Raw genomic sequence first — 17,406 nt, forward strand, 5'->3', positions numbered from 1 at the left:
ACTAACTGAAATGTTGGAGGTGTCGTGATCAAAAATCAACATATCCTAAAATATATTAGCCAATTGTTTTGTCTCAAGATGCACACAGTAATTTTTTTAATGTTTTTATAACAATCTAAATATCCCAATTGAACTAAGGCCTAGTCCTGGTTTAAAATAATCCCTTTACGTGAAACGGCCCCAGTGTGTCAGACTTTTATCAACAGTCTCTTCAACATGCCATCATATATAAAATATAACTGTATAGGTATGCATTTTTGTGTGTATAGGATGTTCTGCAGTGCATGTGTGTGATCTCAGCTGTTGGTGATTCATTGAGAGAATGATTCATCTCTGGAACTGAGTAACTATGACGCTTGTAACTATGGCAACAGTCAATGTTGTGGGAAGGCAACATCCACCCCTCTAACTCTAAAAACACATGCACGCACGGACACACACAGACTGTAAGAGCAGAGTACGCTGTGAATGGCTGACAGTAGCTGGCGTTTCAGATAAAGTTAAAATCTATCTACCAGTCCTACTTGACCTTAGTGCTGTGTTCGATACTGTAGACCATAAAATACTTTTAGATCGCTTACACAATTATAAGGGTATTTAGGGACAGGCACTGCAATGGTTCAGATCTTAGTTATCAGACAGATATCAATATGTCTATTTAAATGTGGAATCGTCAAATCTAACGCAAGTAAATTATGGATTACTTCAGGGATCGGTTTTAGGATCCCTGCTTTTCTCCATATACATGCTGCCCCTTGGCAACATTATTAGAAAATTTGGAATTAGCTTCCATTGTTATGCAGATGATACTCAGCTATATATCTGATCAAGACCAGATGATTCCTTCCAGTTATCCAAATCGGCAGAGTGCATCACTGGTTACCCATTAAGTATCATATTGACTAAAGTTATTTTAATAACTTATAAAGCCCTAAACGGTTAAGCACCTACCTACATAGAAGAGCTTCTATCTTATTACAAACCATCATGCTCTGTAACGGGACAGGCATGACGCGACACAATTAAAGACATTAAAAACGCATTAGAACCCATTATAATTTCAAATTTTGTCCACACTGGATGCGGAAACCCATTAAGAACAAGCAAGTTGTCATGTTGCGTCGCGTCTTTCGCTTCCGGTGTAGACACGGTGTAAGGTCTCTAAACTCTGGATATTTTATAACACCTAGACTAACTAAATCCACCAAAGGGGGTAGAGCTTTCTCATACGTAACACCTAAACTCTGGAATAGCCTTCCCAATACTATTTGAGGATCAGACACACTCTCCCAATTAAAATCTAGATTAAAGACACACCTTCTCAGACACGCATTCACTTAATGCTTAATATGCTAAATTAATTAATGAACAGCAGCTACGCTAATTATTCTATTTTTTCCCTCCTCCCCTACCTCTGGATGCCCATTCGAGGTATGGTGAGATCCCGTGTCATCCTACTGCAAGATCCTGCGGACTGACTGAGCATCCCTGCTCATCTCAGGCAATTCCATCACCACCCAAGAGCAAAGTTACCATTTGACCATCCCTGCTGCAGGTCAGGCAATTTCATCCCCAGCAAAGAGCAAAGACAGACTACTTGTCACATTAGTGCTAAATTTACAATGATTAGTATTAAATGCTAAACTTACATCACATGAAAGCAGTTTGAAGTTATAGCTGCACTCAGTTACATTTTGCCATTATTATTATATATCAATAAAAAATAAGAGTGCATCTGGGACACGTCAGAGGAGATCTGGCCCTCCCGAGACTAGTTTCTCGGATGATTTTTTTTTGGGAGGTTGGGTTTCTCACCACAGGGCATTGTTGGCTGGCTTGCTCACCAGGAGACTGCATTTATTAGATATTATTAGATATTATTAAATGATCTTGCTTGTTCTATAAACACCATGCAATGTGCTGTGTTTTACATTTTCAGTGTTTTTCTGTTTTTCTCCTGTGAAGCTGCTTTGGATTAGGCACACATTGTGAGCGCTATATAAATTGAATTTAGTTGAATTGAAGTTTGATAATGATAGTTTTCAGACTGCAATCAGAGCTCTTTCTGTTGGTTTTAGTGAAACATAGACAAGCACACTGACTATCAAGAGGGCAGATGGTTTACTGATGGTGCTCTTACACTTGCAGATGAAAAGTTAAGACAAAGTAATACATTTGACATGTTATGCCATGTGGGAAATTCTCAGGGCCTTCTTGGCCCTCATAGAGGACCTAAACTATGGTAAACTTTTTTTATGTGTCTAATATTATTCTCTGTAAAAGTCTCCTGGTTTTCCATATTAGAATAGGTCTGTTTAAGTTCCTGCAGTGCTGAGCAGAGTGATCCACGTGTGATTTAAAAGTATCACAAAATAATTTGAGAGGAAAGAGCATACTGCTCTCGGGCATGATGTATGTGCTGCAGTATCTGCGCAGTGCTGCAGTAGTTCCAAATCACTATGGAAAGGAAAAAAAAGTAAAAGCTGATGAAAGTCGTCCAAAACAACAGTATGGACTTTGCCTTCGAGTAATTTGATCATTTTTATTGAATATATATTGGGCTGCGATGCCAACTCATTTTTTTCTGGTCGCCGCAGATACACTCAACATGGTCAGTACAATCTTTATTGACCAATAACATTTCCTGCTTTATAGTAGGAAGATAGTATCATTTACAATATCTAAGTACAATTTTTTGCATTTGAAAACATAATGTTATGTAAAACAAGTGAATTTCCTGTAGCTCAGTGGTGAGAGCATTACGTTAACAATGCAAGGTTGTGGGTTCGATCCCAGGGGATTGCATATACCTATGTATAAATGTATAGGATAATGCAATGTAAGTCGCTTTGGATAAAAGTGTCTGCCAAATGTAAATGTAAATTTCTGTTTACATCCATTACCCAAAACACTGTAATGTCCTCTTCTTTCACACAAGTAATATTAGATCAGATTTATTAGTTGTTTAAAATAACGTAATAAAGGAATGTTCCATGTCCAAAACATGTAATGCTCTGTTGAGAGCATTTCAGGCATGATGTTGCCTTTTACAGACATAACTTTGACTTGTCAATCAGCTTTAAAAATGATGTTTACAGTAATTTACTACTATCAAGAAGCAAAACATTTTAGGGAGTTTAATGAAAAGTGAAATGTGGAGCTTGTAGTTATGTATCTCGTTTTAAATTAAAAAAGATGATTTTACATTTTTTAGTAGATGTACAGACTCTTTCTGGTGTCCTTGTATATATTGTCTGGAAGTTTTAATTTACTAATTTACATTGTCATGATAGAAGCTGAAACTGGAATTTAAATTTTGAATTTTATTTTGTGATATCTGCATTTATTTATATAAAAACAGTGCATGCATGTCTTTCCCCTAGAAATTATAGTTATAGGCATTACTGTTACATGTTTTTTATAATTGAGAGATAAGTCCTAATACTCTTCTATGGTAGTTTAATGTAGTTTAAAGTTTTCCCACAAAAAACCTTTTGACTTTGCAGAGACTTGTGGGAACAAAGGCTGGTGAGAGGGGAGACTGGTGAGATACACCTTTAGCACCTTAACCAAAGGCCACAAGTCTAGGAGCGATGATACTTCTGACCTTGAGGAGATTTATTGATTTTTTTATTCGTCCAAACCAGAGAAAACCGAAACCTGCCCTTTGAATCATTGATAAGCACAAGGTTGCTGACTCTCTTGCTCTTACTCGGTCTCATACAGATGGAGCGCTGCGTCTCTGCAGACACCCACACTTCCTGAACCTGAGGGCTACAATTTCACCTACTTCCATTCGACATCCACTTCCTCTCCTAAATGTGCAGGTCTGCTTTTCTCCACACTTTTGTGAGTCCCTCCGTTTGTGTATGTGTGGTTACAGTGGGGCACAAAAGTCTGAGACCACGTTAAAATCTGTGTTTCTTTTAAACATAAAATAACAAATGATTTATTTTATGCTTTTTCTAACATTTTTTTAAAGAATAATCAAGGCACAAAAGAGTTAATATTCTTGATTTCAAGCTCTCGATTCTCAAGTCAAGCTGGGCTTACAAGGGTCAGCGAATGTTTTGCTGCGTACTGTAGTAAAAGAAACATGGGGCATTATAGTAGCTTTAATTAATGATAGTTTTTCAATGAAATGTTTTTCTCACACTCCTAATAATACTAAAATATTATTACATTAGAATAATGCAACAAAGAAGCCATGTGGGATGCAACGGTATTTTTGTTAGATATCCAATAGATAATAAAACGCTAAAGTGAAACACATAAGACCCTTTTCAATATTAAAATTCACTATTAAGCATACACATATGTAAATAATTGTTCATTCTGTCCCTGCGGAAAACCAAGAAGCCACTTACACAAGCACACACACATACACTCAAGACCACCGTGCGAAAATAAGCCCCTTAGGACATCTAACTCGACACTTCCTCTCAGAGAAACCACAAAAACAATCACACGCTCCCTCTCAGAGACCAACTGACTATCAAGCTGTCATAAACCAGAACAAACACAAACAAACTCTTACACATTAAACGAAGGCCAGACTAAATACAACCTTTTATTACACGCATCAACTAAGAGATCTGTTCCTGAGCTTTATTAGCCAGTGTTGCCTGCTTGCTAAGGAAAGAATATACAGCCGCTGAAAAAAAAAAATTCAAAGCACCATTTCAGTTTTTTGGAATTAACTATTTAGAAGTATTTGTTTTGGTAAAATGTTCATGTTGGTTTCATTTTGTGAACTACGAACAATATTTCTCCCAAATTTCAAATAAAAATATTGTTTGTATTTGCATTTATTTGCAGAAAATGAAAACTGGAGAAACAGTTCAAAATAACTGAAAAGATGCTTCGTATTTTTCGGACTTAAAATATTGCGAAGAAAACAAGTTCATTTTCAATTTTAACAATTACAACAGTGATCTTTGTACATGAATTTAAAAAAAATGTATGTAGAAACCTGGGTTTTATCACAGTTTTCATGTGTCTTGCCATGCTGTCAGTCTTTCACATGATGATTTTATCTCACTCCTGATGTTTGATTATGTTGAAATTTAACACACTGGCCTGGAATGACCACAATCTAGAAATGGTGATTTGAAATGAAAATTTGGAATGCTCTCTTAATTTCTTTGAGGATGTTTATTATATATAACAGAATATACATAACGCATAAACAAATCCCTGACCCGAAGTATAACACATTGGCAAATAACTCATGACTCACTGTTTGTGCTATGAAAAATACCTCAAATCATGTGGTGTGTTTCTTAGCATCTGATTAAAGATTAAAGATTATAGAAACTGCTTAACAATGTTCTAAAACCACTCTGTACGCCTATGAAAAAGAATGTCAGAACAAAAGATAAAAAAAACCCTGCTATCATGGTGCCGCATTGGTACATGCAAGCACTACTCAATTTTCTGAAAATCTAAAAATGTCTAATAAACAAATCTCTTCTAAATCAACAAAAAAAAATTGCTAACTTTAACACATTGGTCCTTTAACATACCCATCTATACGAGAAACAAGGATTATAATAGATTAGGTGCATGTAAGTAATTAGTAGAGTTCTTGAAACAGACAAAGCACAGCCTTTCCTTTAGCATTCTTTTTTCAACTTTACAAAAAAAAAACTCTCATTCTGTCGGCACAATACATTCGCCCAGAGCTACAGTCCTTAATGAAAGCTTGGCAGGGTTGCGCAAGGAACTGAGAGACGCTTACCTTTGATTCCAAATTTTGAGTTGCGTCCAAACTTCAGAATGACAAGCATCAAGATGAAGCCTGTGAATGTGACCGCAGCGATTCCCACGACCACATACACCTATGAGCAGAATGCAACGCTTTTAACTGGCAGTTACTGCTTTCAACGTTTTATCTGGAAAAGCTGAAGTCTGGATCCTGAGCCTCCATAAACATATAAAAAACCTCATCCAAAATGTACAAGTTTTCTATATTACACATACACAGGTTGGTCATCTTGTGTTCACAGTAAAACTGCGCAAAGGTGGTTTATAGATTAACTGACTGATGCCCTGGTAAGAAGTTACACACAAAAGGGTATGTGTGGCCATGCTACATTTCAAATACAGTGAATGGACATTTGTTACCCTGAACGACAAAACCAGTCTTAAGGGTCAATTTTCCGAAATTGAGATTTTTACAGCTGAAAAGCTGAATAACCAAGCTTTCTTTTAATGTATGATTTGTTAGGGTAGGTCAATCTATGCCTGAGACACAGCCGTTTAAAACTCTGGAATCTGAGAGTGCAAAAAATCAAAAAATTGATTGCCGTTGATGTTGTGAATAAGGGGCACTGTGTATATAAAAACAAAGTTTTTAAATATTTAGGGTAGGAAATTACTTAATATCTTCATGGATCTTTACTAAATATCCTAATGATATTTGGCATAAAAGAAAAATCAATCATTTTGACCAATACAATGCATTTTTGTCTTTTACTAAAAATGTTCCCTTGCTACTTAAGACTGGTTTTGTGATCCAGGGTCACATTTGTCTGTGTCCAGCAAGTGAATTTAAAGTTTTATCAGGATTTCCATGTTTTATCCATGTACAGTAATAGCTTCCAAACAAGATTGTCTACATCTATGGTTTATGAATATAAAGTTTGTGATGAATCATGGCCTTTCCACAACTGCATGAGACTATACTGTATATACAGCAGCTACTGTAGGTAAACAGGTCGGACAAGTCTAGTAGCTGTTTCTTTTTATAAATTTAAAACAAATCAAATGATGTTTTGGCTCATCACCATTCATGACTGGAACTGGCTAATGAAATATCACTAGTATTATTGTATTTTCATACAATTGTGTAGGAGTAATTCAATTTCACTCACAGCAACTTTATCCTCAGGTGGTCCAAGAGGAGTGTCATCTGTACATAATAGAATAAACATTTAGATATACATTTATTAAATTACAAATCTGTCATCTATATTATATGTGCTTTTGTTCTTACCTGTTGTTGGATCTCAACGAGAAAGACAAAAAAAGAAGAAAAATTTTGAATCAAGCAGCATTATCAATGTAAATATCTGCAATTCAATTGGTTTAAGCCGGAATGTGTAATTTTTACCTTAAACGACTTGCAAAAATAATTATTTTTAAACAGTTTTTATAAAAACTAAAGTTCTTCCCCCAAATCACACAATATGTTGAGCACTTGGACTGGTCAGGATGCTTAAAGGAACAAACAGTTTTGACAGTGTCATGGAGTCATGGTATTTTACACTTTGGAAACCCAAATAGCTTAGTTGTAAATGACACAATACACTGTGACAGAAAAATAAAAATAAAATATTACACACTTCGGCTTTAATTGTGCTCATGCTTATAAAGAAGCTTACCATAATACACTGGATCAGTAACGGATTCTGATTAACATAAAAAGAAAAATGGAATCTTTTCAGATATTGTTGTCTTTTACTATTACATGATAGTAAAAACCATATGCATTTGGATTTTATTATTTCAACGTCAACTCACCATTCCACGGCTCATACATGAAATGAGCAAAAATGCCCTTGCTGTCATTTCCGTGCACATTACTAGCCAGCAGTGTGTATTGTCCATTGTTGATGTGCGTTGGGCTGTCCAGCTGTAAGCAACCATGGTATTCGCCTTCTGAGTAATCGTGGATAATGGTTCGAATGAAGTGTCCCTCATCCACTGGTTGACCATTTAACAACCAGCTTAGTTTCGGCTCTGGGTTGCCCGACATACTGAAGGGAATGCACCAGTGGTGGTCTGAGATAGCATCCATCAGCTTTCTAATTACAGGAGCAACTGCCATCCCAAATCAGGCACAGATCAGCATACAAATCAAAGATTAAAAAACCACAGGCATTAGTACATCCTGAAATATTTAAGGTGGCTTTGAAAGTATGGTAATGTCGGCAATAAAGGAAAAGATTTTTGGAACAGGTCAAATGAACAAAGAACCTTGTAATTCTACATAGTCGGAAATCACGCTTAGTAAGTTTTAATGTTGTAAAAAATTAAGCACTACAAACTGTTTACTTAATTCATTTCAAAACATTAAACAAGTGTTGTATAAAATAGTTACATTTAATGCGTTCTATGACATTCATTTATATTTTAGGACGGATAACTTTTTGTCAAGTAAAGCCTAAAAACTGCTAAATATTTTGTCTAGATCGGATGTTAATTTAAGGTAGGAATATAGACTTTATTCCACAGAAACTGGGACAATGTCTTTCTCTCTAAATAGAAGTATGTCTGAAATACCATGCTCATGTTTATTGTTATAATTAAGACCAAATCGATGAGAATGTTGACTATTTGACCTAAAGGCTTAGTACTGTAAATTTTAGGACATTTTAGGAATTCAATTTAAAAAGAAAAAAGATGAAGAACTGGGATCTCATAATTAGAACCAATAGAACCAAATTAGACTTCGACTAGATAGAACGTTTTAGTTTTTAAAAAAAGTCCCAAAATGTACACAACCTCAAGAAAAAAAATCACATAATTATAAAAAAAGTTTAGAGAAGAACAAGAATATGTCAATAACTTAAATTTGATAAAAAATGTTAGATAGAACCTTATAAGTCTTAGGTGACAATATGCTCCTGTGGCTAGAGCATTGTGTTAGAAGTGCAAAAAGGTTGTGAGTTTGATTCTCAGGGAACAGACCTACTGATGAAATGTATAATGTGATAAGTGTCTTCCAAATGCTTAAATGTAATGTAATGCTGGGAAAAACGACATATGGGGTCATTTTATTTTAAAGGAAAGGCTTGTAGCAAAAGTTCTTTCTTGTTCTTTGCATGCTGAAACTTTACTCAACGCTTACAATGAGTCAAACATCAACCACAAGTTAACCATCACATTTGCTGCGGCTCTAGTCTTAATCCATATTATTTGGCACTATATTTAGGCAAACAGTTCACATAAAGCAAATAACATAAAGTATAGACGGTTCATATTCCAACAAAGTATGAAAACTTACACCGTATGTCCAGATGCAGAGAGGCCTCAGTCTCTCCTACCATGTTATCAGATGTGCAGGCTATTTTGCATCCATTGTCCAGGAAAGAGACATCAAGGAGCTTCATCTCTGACATCTGACCCGAGCGTTTGAGCTGAGGGTGTGTGTTACAACAACATCAATTTCATTTCTATTTCAAGTGTCCTGTCATGCTCCACAAATCAGTTTATGAAAAACATCATTTCTATTTCATTTTTTCAAAGAACTGGAAAGAAATTACATGTGATGTTATCACGTAAAATCTACAGCAAATCTCACACTATTGACTTAAAATATTAAACATTAAAAGTATTTAACACGTTTTACATAACATGATTAATTACTTTTTTAAATTATTATTATTGGCCATTTTGCCTTTAATTGCACAGAACAGTAGGAGAAGGTCAGGAAACGAGGTAAGAGAGAGGGGTATGGGATCAGGAATTGACGACAAACTCGAGTGACCAGAAGTGCAACCAAGGCCATCGGCTCTGACGATATAATTAATTTCTAAATGAAATAGAATATTCAATGTAAACAAATGCGTGCCAGCACGTGAATTTATCTCCCTGGATTTGACTGGATTTAAAGGTGGGTTATGATAATAATGTTTACAATTATTTTCACTGCCTATATGGCTTTGGTTACATCAGAAAAAAAGACAATGCAATGAATTATAGGTAAATCTAAGTCATGCCATAATAACAAAATGAAAAAAGCAGAACTATCTTTATCATTACAGGTAAAAGATAATCTATACATGTTTCAAATGACACACCGACCTAAAGAAAGTTATTCCTACTATAGCTGTATTAAACCCAAACATTATTGTTTTCCATACTTCCCTTGTCAGATCTTAATATTCAGATTGAATTCAGCATTACCTCGTATCGGGAATCTAGTTTGCAGGTGTTCCAGTTCAGACTAGGTGTGGGTGTTCCTGATGTGTTGCATGTCAGCGTCACATTATACCCTTCCAACATGGTGATCTTAGTGGGACTGAGACTCACAGTGGGGAGAACTATAACAAAAACACACAACAAACCAGAAGATTTACTTGTGCTGACTAACAACTATGTACTCTAGACAGTTGTATCTTCTAAAACATCTAAATAGCCTTAGAACAGGATAAAGTTACTTGAGCAGCAAAATCACAAGACTTGTTTTTGGATCTTGTTGAAATATTTAAACTTATAGTCAAAATAAAATATGACAGAAACGTGTGTAAAAATCGTATACCGCATGATAAATGCTATTAACATTTTAACAAAACAGCTAAGAAATGAATATTTTCTATGTGCCCACATTTTTACTATAAATACCTCTGGGAAATGTCCAACGTTATGAATGGTCAAACTAAACATTTGAGGTCTTATTTAGATGTCTCTCTCTCACTTTTTAATATGCAAATCTGTCTTAATCTTGCCAAGTTTACTTGTTGTTTTGGTAACATTTGTTTTACTTGTTTTATCAATAGCCTTGAATTTATAATTTTGTGTTTGGTCACACTTTACAACAAAGTCATATCTATAATCAATGAATGCATTTTTTAACAAGAATTAACAATGAAAGATTATGTAATATGAAGCTAGATTGATAAACAAATAGTTGGTCACTGGTAGAAAAAAATATTGTTATTAAATGTTAATGAATTATGAAGAAGTACCCCTTTATATAGTATTTTCTTTCATTCACTTTTTGATATTTTGGCTTAGAAATTGAATCAGTTTTCCCCATGCATCACAGGAATGCCATTTTAGCCTGCGGAGTGCTAACATTCAATTCAAGCTGTGTTGACGGTTCAGACTGCCTCTGTGTTGATTTCATCAGATAGCCAAGTAAGATTTGTATCTCTCTAAATCCAGACGGCCACAGTTGGGTGCTTATCACTGTGCCCCTGGCATCTCTTGCAACAGCAGAAAGCTGCTGGTTACTTTACCTATTTCAAATTATTTATTGTATGTTCGTATAAATTATCACAAAATCTCACATGTAGATTTGGCACTCTAGATATTCTTCAAACTATGATAGATTGAAACAATTGACTGAAATAGCTCATTTTCTTCCAAGACACAAAAAATAGAAAACAGAGACAGTCTGTGGCCATAGGCCAGCAGACGTTCACAGCAGAATCTGACTTTAAATGTCCCAGTGTTTTTGCATTCCGGGGATCCCCCCGTCTCACTCTATTTTTCCTTTTTCCTCCCTCTCTCTCTTGTTCTCTCTTCCTCCCTTGAGGCCCTTTGGCTGTGGTAATGCTTAAAATAGGCCTGGCAGGAGGTTGATCTTTGGATCAATAATTATCCACGACTTAAGCCACAGGCCATGAAGCTACAGTCTGGACGAGACCAATTTTAAAAAACAAACAAACAAAACGTCACTCCAAAATATTATATTGCCATGCATGCTTTGAGCATAATCAAGCATGGTTTACTTAAAATTAAAAATGAGTACAATCGTCACTCTGTGTTATTGAGTCAGTCTGAGATCTAGAGATAGAGAAAACTACTGAACCCAAATCCATAAGAAATGTAACACTCTCTCCCATACTCTGTAAAGCTACCTAGTTCATAGATAAGTTAAAAGAAGTAAAATAATATTCATTGCATTATAAAATATATTTAGGGCTTAATTTTACAAATATCCTCACTTCACAACATTTACAGTACTGTATGTTTCTGTTATTTATATTTTCCTGAGGTCAACTTATAATGTTATTTAATAATAATAATATATATTTTTGCATTACAGATGTTTCAGCGGCAACAACTTTAACAAAGGTTATGGGGCCCAGAGTAAACTTCCGGTAGACATCTGCAAAGAATCTATAACTGCTCAGTAGTTTTTATTTGATTTAATACAATTAATATACAAATAAAATACTAATATAAATGATTATGAATATATATTAAATACAGAAATAAATTGTTATATTATAACCAACCTCATAAATAAGTATATTTATTTTTCCACGCTCGTCTTTCTAAACAATAGGATCTTACTCTAAAACATTTTAATTATATTACCAAGTGTTCTTAATATAACTTAATTTTCATTTAAATGTTGACTTGAAATGGTACCCTGGCATTCTACAAGCTCCTATTTAAAGCAAAGATTTTCTTTTCAAAACTATATACCTAAAACTTTATAGTTAAAACTTTCGAACATATTAAACTTTTGAACTTGACAACAGCAACTATAATGTGGGCAAGACAAGTGTTGTTTTTACATGTAAATTTGGGCATTTAAGTTTTAAAATGTCTAAATCTTCCTCATGTCAGAATGTCATGGGAGTACAGAACAAGATGTATTTGCAGCTTAGTTTTAGTAAATGGTCTTTAGCAGGAGTGTTTTCAGTATGTTTTCATACAATGAACTCTTTTATCTTAAACGATCAAGGATCATGTGATTCTTCATGATATGTCCCCTTTAAACAGCAACAAAAATGTTCTTTTCCATTCATGGATAAAAAGTGATAATAAAATAAAGTGTTCCTTTCTCTAATTATCAGTTTGTTCTTACCACAGTTGGGCAGTGTAAGCGTGGAAAGGGATCTCCTCTTCCCTCCCTCCAGCACACACAGCAGCTCTTCCGCCTCCTCTCCTCTCCACTGCTTTAGCCAGACATTTTCACATGAGCATTGCAAAGGGTTACCTGCTAGCAATCTGAAACACACAGAGAAATGTCTAAACCTCTAAAAAAACATGTTAAAATAATGCACTAAAACACAAATTTGTAGCCTGAAAGAACAATGTTGTATTAAAAAAGTATTAGTGATTGACAGATACAGCGGCCAGGCCAGTTAATCTGCCTTTATTTGGACTTTTGGAGATAATCGCTTTATAACCAGTCCTGCTTGGCTAATTAACAGCTTACATTGTATTCGATTTCCAGTGTCAGCGTTCATTGTGTAAGTCACATCATTTTCAGAGAAGCCTTGCTAATGGATATTTTACATTTTCTCTTTAATACATTCTAAGTGACTAGGAATAAATATGTAAAATGAATATTCTATTTTAGTTTAGCCACATGTAAACATATATATATATCATACATATATATATATATATATATATATATATATATATGCATATAAGTATGTATATATGTGTGTGTGTGTGTAATATATTATAAATTTATACTGTAAATATAATATATTGTAATATATAATTATAATTTTTGTATATTATTACAAATATAAGATTTACAAATTTAACAAAAGTCAAACTTCAACAGTATATAAGCATGAAAAGATATCTCACAGATATGAGATGTTTAAATGCCGAAAAGTCCTCCACGACAGATATGACAGATTGTTTTCCTTGAGATTTCTGTAAGGAACCATAACACATTTAGTATTCATACAAAGCATACAACATTCTACTTGCCAATAACTCATGCACCAATTCACTTCTAAACTCTTCAGTAAATGTTGCACATACATTATATTGTAGAATGTGTCATTCTGTACCACAGAAGACATTTCTAAATCGTTCAAATATGATGATCAATATAACTGCAAAATGTATTCATAAACAATAACAAAGCACTCACAGATACTGAAGTTTCTGGTTGTTCTCAAAGGCCTCCCGGTAAATATATGTGAGCCTTGTGTTTGTTACTGTTCTGTAGAACGACACAACATTGATGTTACAATTTGCCACATTACTAAAAAAATATCTGAATGACAGTTCAAAAAAAAAATTTGGTACTCACAAGTTTCTCAGGTTGTGGTATAAGATTAGATCCTTTTCATTAATAGAAGTAAAATTGCTTTGATTTGCAATGTATCTGTAAACGGAAAAAAAACATGCTCACTCTTATTTCTCATAACTGATTCATGACTATTACTATACAAGGCAAATATTTTCAAAATGATCCGAAAGATATTCTGTTGTACCTGACCATGTATTGTATTGTATTTAAGGAACATTTTGGAATAGACCTCATTTTACATGCAACTAACACAACTATAAATTAATACAAATAAATGCAAATTCTTTCAATAACAGTGACAAAGCCAGATATTTTGGGTCCTATCTAACACAAAATGACAACACTCTTATTAATCTGTGTGCAACAAATATCACAAGAACCACTCCAGTAAAGTATAATCTTTTTTACCGAATCTCTACAATATGCCTATTTTAAGAAGATAGACATGTCACTGCTTGGATACATTTATAAAACCAACGCTTGGATATAAAAAAATACTGTGGAACAAGTGCAATAAATCACAAATGTTAAGCAAAGTTATGATATGTATTCATTGAATGAACGTTTTTTAAACTTAATCCAAAGGAACACTTTGGAATACAAATCATTTGTGATTCTGTATAAACCCCCTGGCATGCAATTCCTTGGTCTTTTATGAAGGGTTAGTTCATCTCAACTTACATGTCCGTGATGTTCTCCATCTCTGCCTCGGATTGCAGCATGGGGAAAGCCTTGATACTACGCTCGTAGTCCACGCAGGAGATCCGCACGCCACTGCACGTGCAGAGCTCGGGGCAAGCGGCTCCGGGCCTCCAAAGCGCGAGCAGCACCGGAACCCAACCGAACCCCCACCACAGCAGGCTCATCTCCGGGTCCTCGCCGCCAGATTTAAGACTCCTGGATGCGCGAAGGCAGTGCAAAAACGCGCGCTCGCGTCTGGAGCGTCCGAGCGCGAGACACGCAGAAACGATTTGGAACGCGTAGGCGACCTAGTCTCACGTGTATCTTTTAGGAAAGTGTCACTGTTTTTCTGGCCTTTGTTTGCCTTTACCCAGAACGACGGGTTTGAGATGCGTTAAATGCAGAGTCTGATGCGGCGCAATAAGAGCAGCAGACGCGCTCGTGAGAAATGCGAGCTCTGGAGTGAGTGCGCGCAGAGCCGGATGATGCGCAGCGTATCAGAGGGGAGGAGACGACAAGAGAGGGCGAAAAGATCATCAAAACACCTTATTGATTATTGACAACATCCTGATGCCTAGCACAGACTTCAAGACTTTGATTTACAAGCTCCTGTACGATTTTATCGAAGGCAATGCATATGGAATGTGGTGCGTTACCGTGCTTCATTTTATTAAATTATTCCTAGTACCAGTTTAGGTCAGGGCAATTGTTTTCTCATGTTTCTCGGATTGGGTTGATGACAGCCACCAACTACCCACTAACCCAAAATATGGCAGATGTGCTTTTGACTACACACATCAGTTTGCACACAAGCATCAATCTCGTCACGCCAACTGGACGTATGAGGCCAGAATATAAATCAAAGGCAAACCAGACATAATCGCGTGTGCGCAGTGATGTACAGTGAAGGTTGCCTTGCCTTTACACTGTCATCTAGTTAGCCTATATTTGGACTATCTTTAGACTATTACATATGGAATAAACCATAATGCAAAACTATGCAGTGCCTTGAACCTAACTGCACGAATGTGAGCTAATAGCAGTGCATGAGTAAACACTAAATGGGTGATTTATTGCTAATCCTCTTCTGAGTCCTGACAGCGCTGTTGTTATCCTGCATGCAGTAAGAGCACCGCACGGAGGGGGGCGTCATTGGGCCAAAACCATACTTTGAATATCGTTCATCCTCATACAATTTTGTAATAAAAAACTAAAAAAATTAACTTTTGTTCAGCATTTTATCCTTTTAAATGACATTCAGCGGGACACTTAAATTTACTTATGTATTATCTATTATGATACACTATATATAACCAGAAATTTCTTTGTAATTCCCATTTAAACAGTTTATTATAATCTAAATTATGTAGAAAAAGTTAAGATAAATAACTATTTAAGTGATTTTTTTGGACAGCAACAATCTCCCATGTGTCTTATAAGAGACCAGCCTTGCTCCTTTATTTCAGAGCATTCAAGAATTTGAACCATTTAAGTTTGGATTGTGTATTCTCAATACATTCAGTGATAGGGTATTTGAGTTTAAAGTGAGTAAAATGAAAATCACGTGGTAACATGTCAAGCGCTCACCCTCAAACAGACAGAATCATTTAAATAAGTGAATAGATTAAGAAAACGTTCTGGGGTGCAGAACAGTAAAATACCAAGGTAAAATGAAAATCAATGTGGTAAAATGAGGACAGGAATGTCCATCAGTTCACCCAAGAATAAAACACAAAACAAATTTGTTGATTGTGAAAGGTAGTTCGATTTATATTCTAGAGAGAATTTTAGATTGTTAATGACAAGCTTGTTGGGCTCTTCATCCTCCAAGTCTAATCAATGCAGATAAGCATTGCGTCAAAACAAATTTCAGAAAGAAGAGTATTTTGTGCTTATATTTCAAATGAAAAAAATGATGCACATACAATTAAATAAATAATTTAGCTAATTGTTATTATTGTTTTGTAGCTGCTCATAAAAAGACTTTACATTTTTGATATTTTTAATCATTTTTTATTTAATACTTTTAGTAGCTTTTAACCAGTCTTTCAAAGTACTGTATAAATTAGGGATTAGCCAACTGTAATTTAAGTGATGGGCCCTTAACACATAAATACAATTTCTGTCATCATTTATTCGCCCTCATATCCATCACCATGAAAATGTGTTTAAAAACAAAAAAAGCATGTTGTACTCTTTAAAAAGAGCAATAGCCTACTTTCTTGGCAAATCAGACATACCATCATCCGTTCGAAATCGATGAATTATTTTGAAGTCCGTTCCTTGAGAAAAACGCAACACTTTTCTGTTTTTGCAGCGCTCTTATTTTTGATGTCAAGGAAGCACTGACTTGAAAGCCGCACTGCAAGCTCGCGCTATCTAGTGAATTTTATTTGTATTGCAACAAATTTTATAACGATGAACAAGAGAACACGTAGGAACGGGTAACACATGATATAATGACTAAAAATGTCAAGAAACAGTGGAGATTAGAGTATTGCAGATTTACAGTAGGCCTATGTAAAATGTCTGATCTATTTAGCCATAAGGATAAAGGGCACAGAGACAAGAACGTTCAGAGATGAAGAGAACATGTAGGACTGGCCACACAGTATATCGTAACTTATTAGTCATCAGAACTAGATACTGTTTTTCTTTTTTTCATTGCAATTAATGTGTTATCACTGTAAATGTAAGCTAATAAATTGAGAAAACATGATGTGCTTAAACTAACAACAGTTATAATCTTTCATGTCTTTATTGAGCACATACCATTAAACAGTCACAGTGCTTTTAAAAAGCAAGTGAACTTTTTAAGTGATGATCACGTTGTTGTTACCTGGGTGATCCACAACTGTTTTGTTACAGTTTCATGTCTGTCCTGAGATATAAAAATGCCTTCAGAAAAATATTTCACATTCTATGCTTTTCCAGCACCTATCTGCTGCGTCTCAATTTAAAGGCTGCGTAGTTCGAAAGCC

General features: G+C 35.1%; 1 protein-coding gene across 2 annotated transcripts in view; it reads right to left on the bottom strand.

The window, feature by feature from the left end:
• The window catches only part of ntrk2a (neurotrophic tyrosine kinase, receptor, type 2a), a 36,661-nt gene extending 21,769 nt beyond the window's left edge, over nucleotides 1-14,892 (bottom strand). The window contains exons 1-12 of one of the 2 annotated variants that reach the window (XM_056729829.1): nucleotides 14,426-14,892; nucleotides 13,745-13,819; nucleotides 13,583-13,654; nucleotides 13,291-13,359; nucleotides 12,551-12,693; nucleotides 9,913-10,049; nucleotides 9,011-9,143; nucleotides 7,525-7,824; nucleotides 7,386-7,412; nucleotides 6,998-7,009; nucleotides 6,876-6,913; nucleotides 5,741-5,840 (exon numbers count right to left, since the gene is read on the bottom strand). In XM_056729829.1, coding sequence (XP_056585807.1) covers nucleotides 5,741-5,840; nucleotides 6,876-6,913; nucleotides 6,998-7,009; nucleotides 7,386-7,412; nucleotides 7,525-7,824; nucleotides 9,011-9,143; nucleotides 9,913-10,049; nucleotides 12,551-12,693; nucleotides 13,291-13,359; nucleotides 13,583-13,654; nucleotides 13,745-13,819; nucleotides 14,426-14,610 — 1,291 coding nt within the window. In that variant the 5' untranslated portion in view covers nucleotides 14,611-14,892. The remainder of the gene's footprint in view (nucleotides 1-5,740; nucleotides 5,841-6,875; nucleotides 6,914-6,997; nucleotides 7,010-7,385; nucleotides 7,413-7,524; nucleotides 7,825-9,010; nucleotides 9,144-9,912; nucleotides 10,050-12,550; nucleotides 12,694-13,290; nucleotides 13,360-13,582; nucleotides 13,655-13,744; nucleotides 13,820-14,425) is intronic. The other variant, XM_056729830.1, reaches the window with a different exon arrangement.
• Between the last annotated feature and the right edge of the window lie 2,514 nt (nucleotides 14,893-17,406).

Source organism: Triplophysa dalaica, chromosome 18 (genome assembly GCF_015846415.1).
Source record: "Triplophysa dalaica isolate WHDGS20190420 chromosome 18, ASM1584641v1, whole genome shotgun sequence".
In the NCBI taxonomy this organism is placed as follows: domain Eukaryota; kingdom Metazoa; phylum Chordata; class Actinopteri; order Cypriniformes; family Nemacheilidae; genus Triplophysa; species Triplophysa dalaica.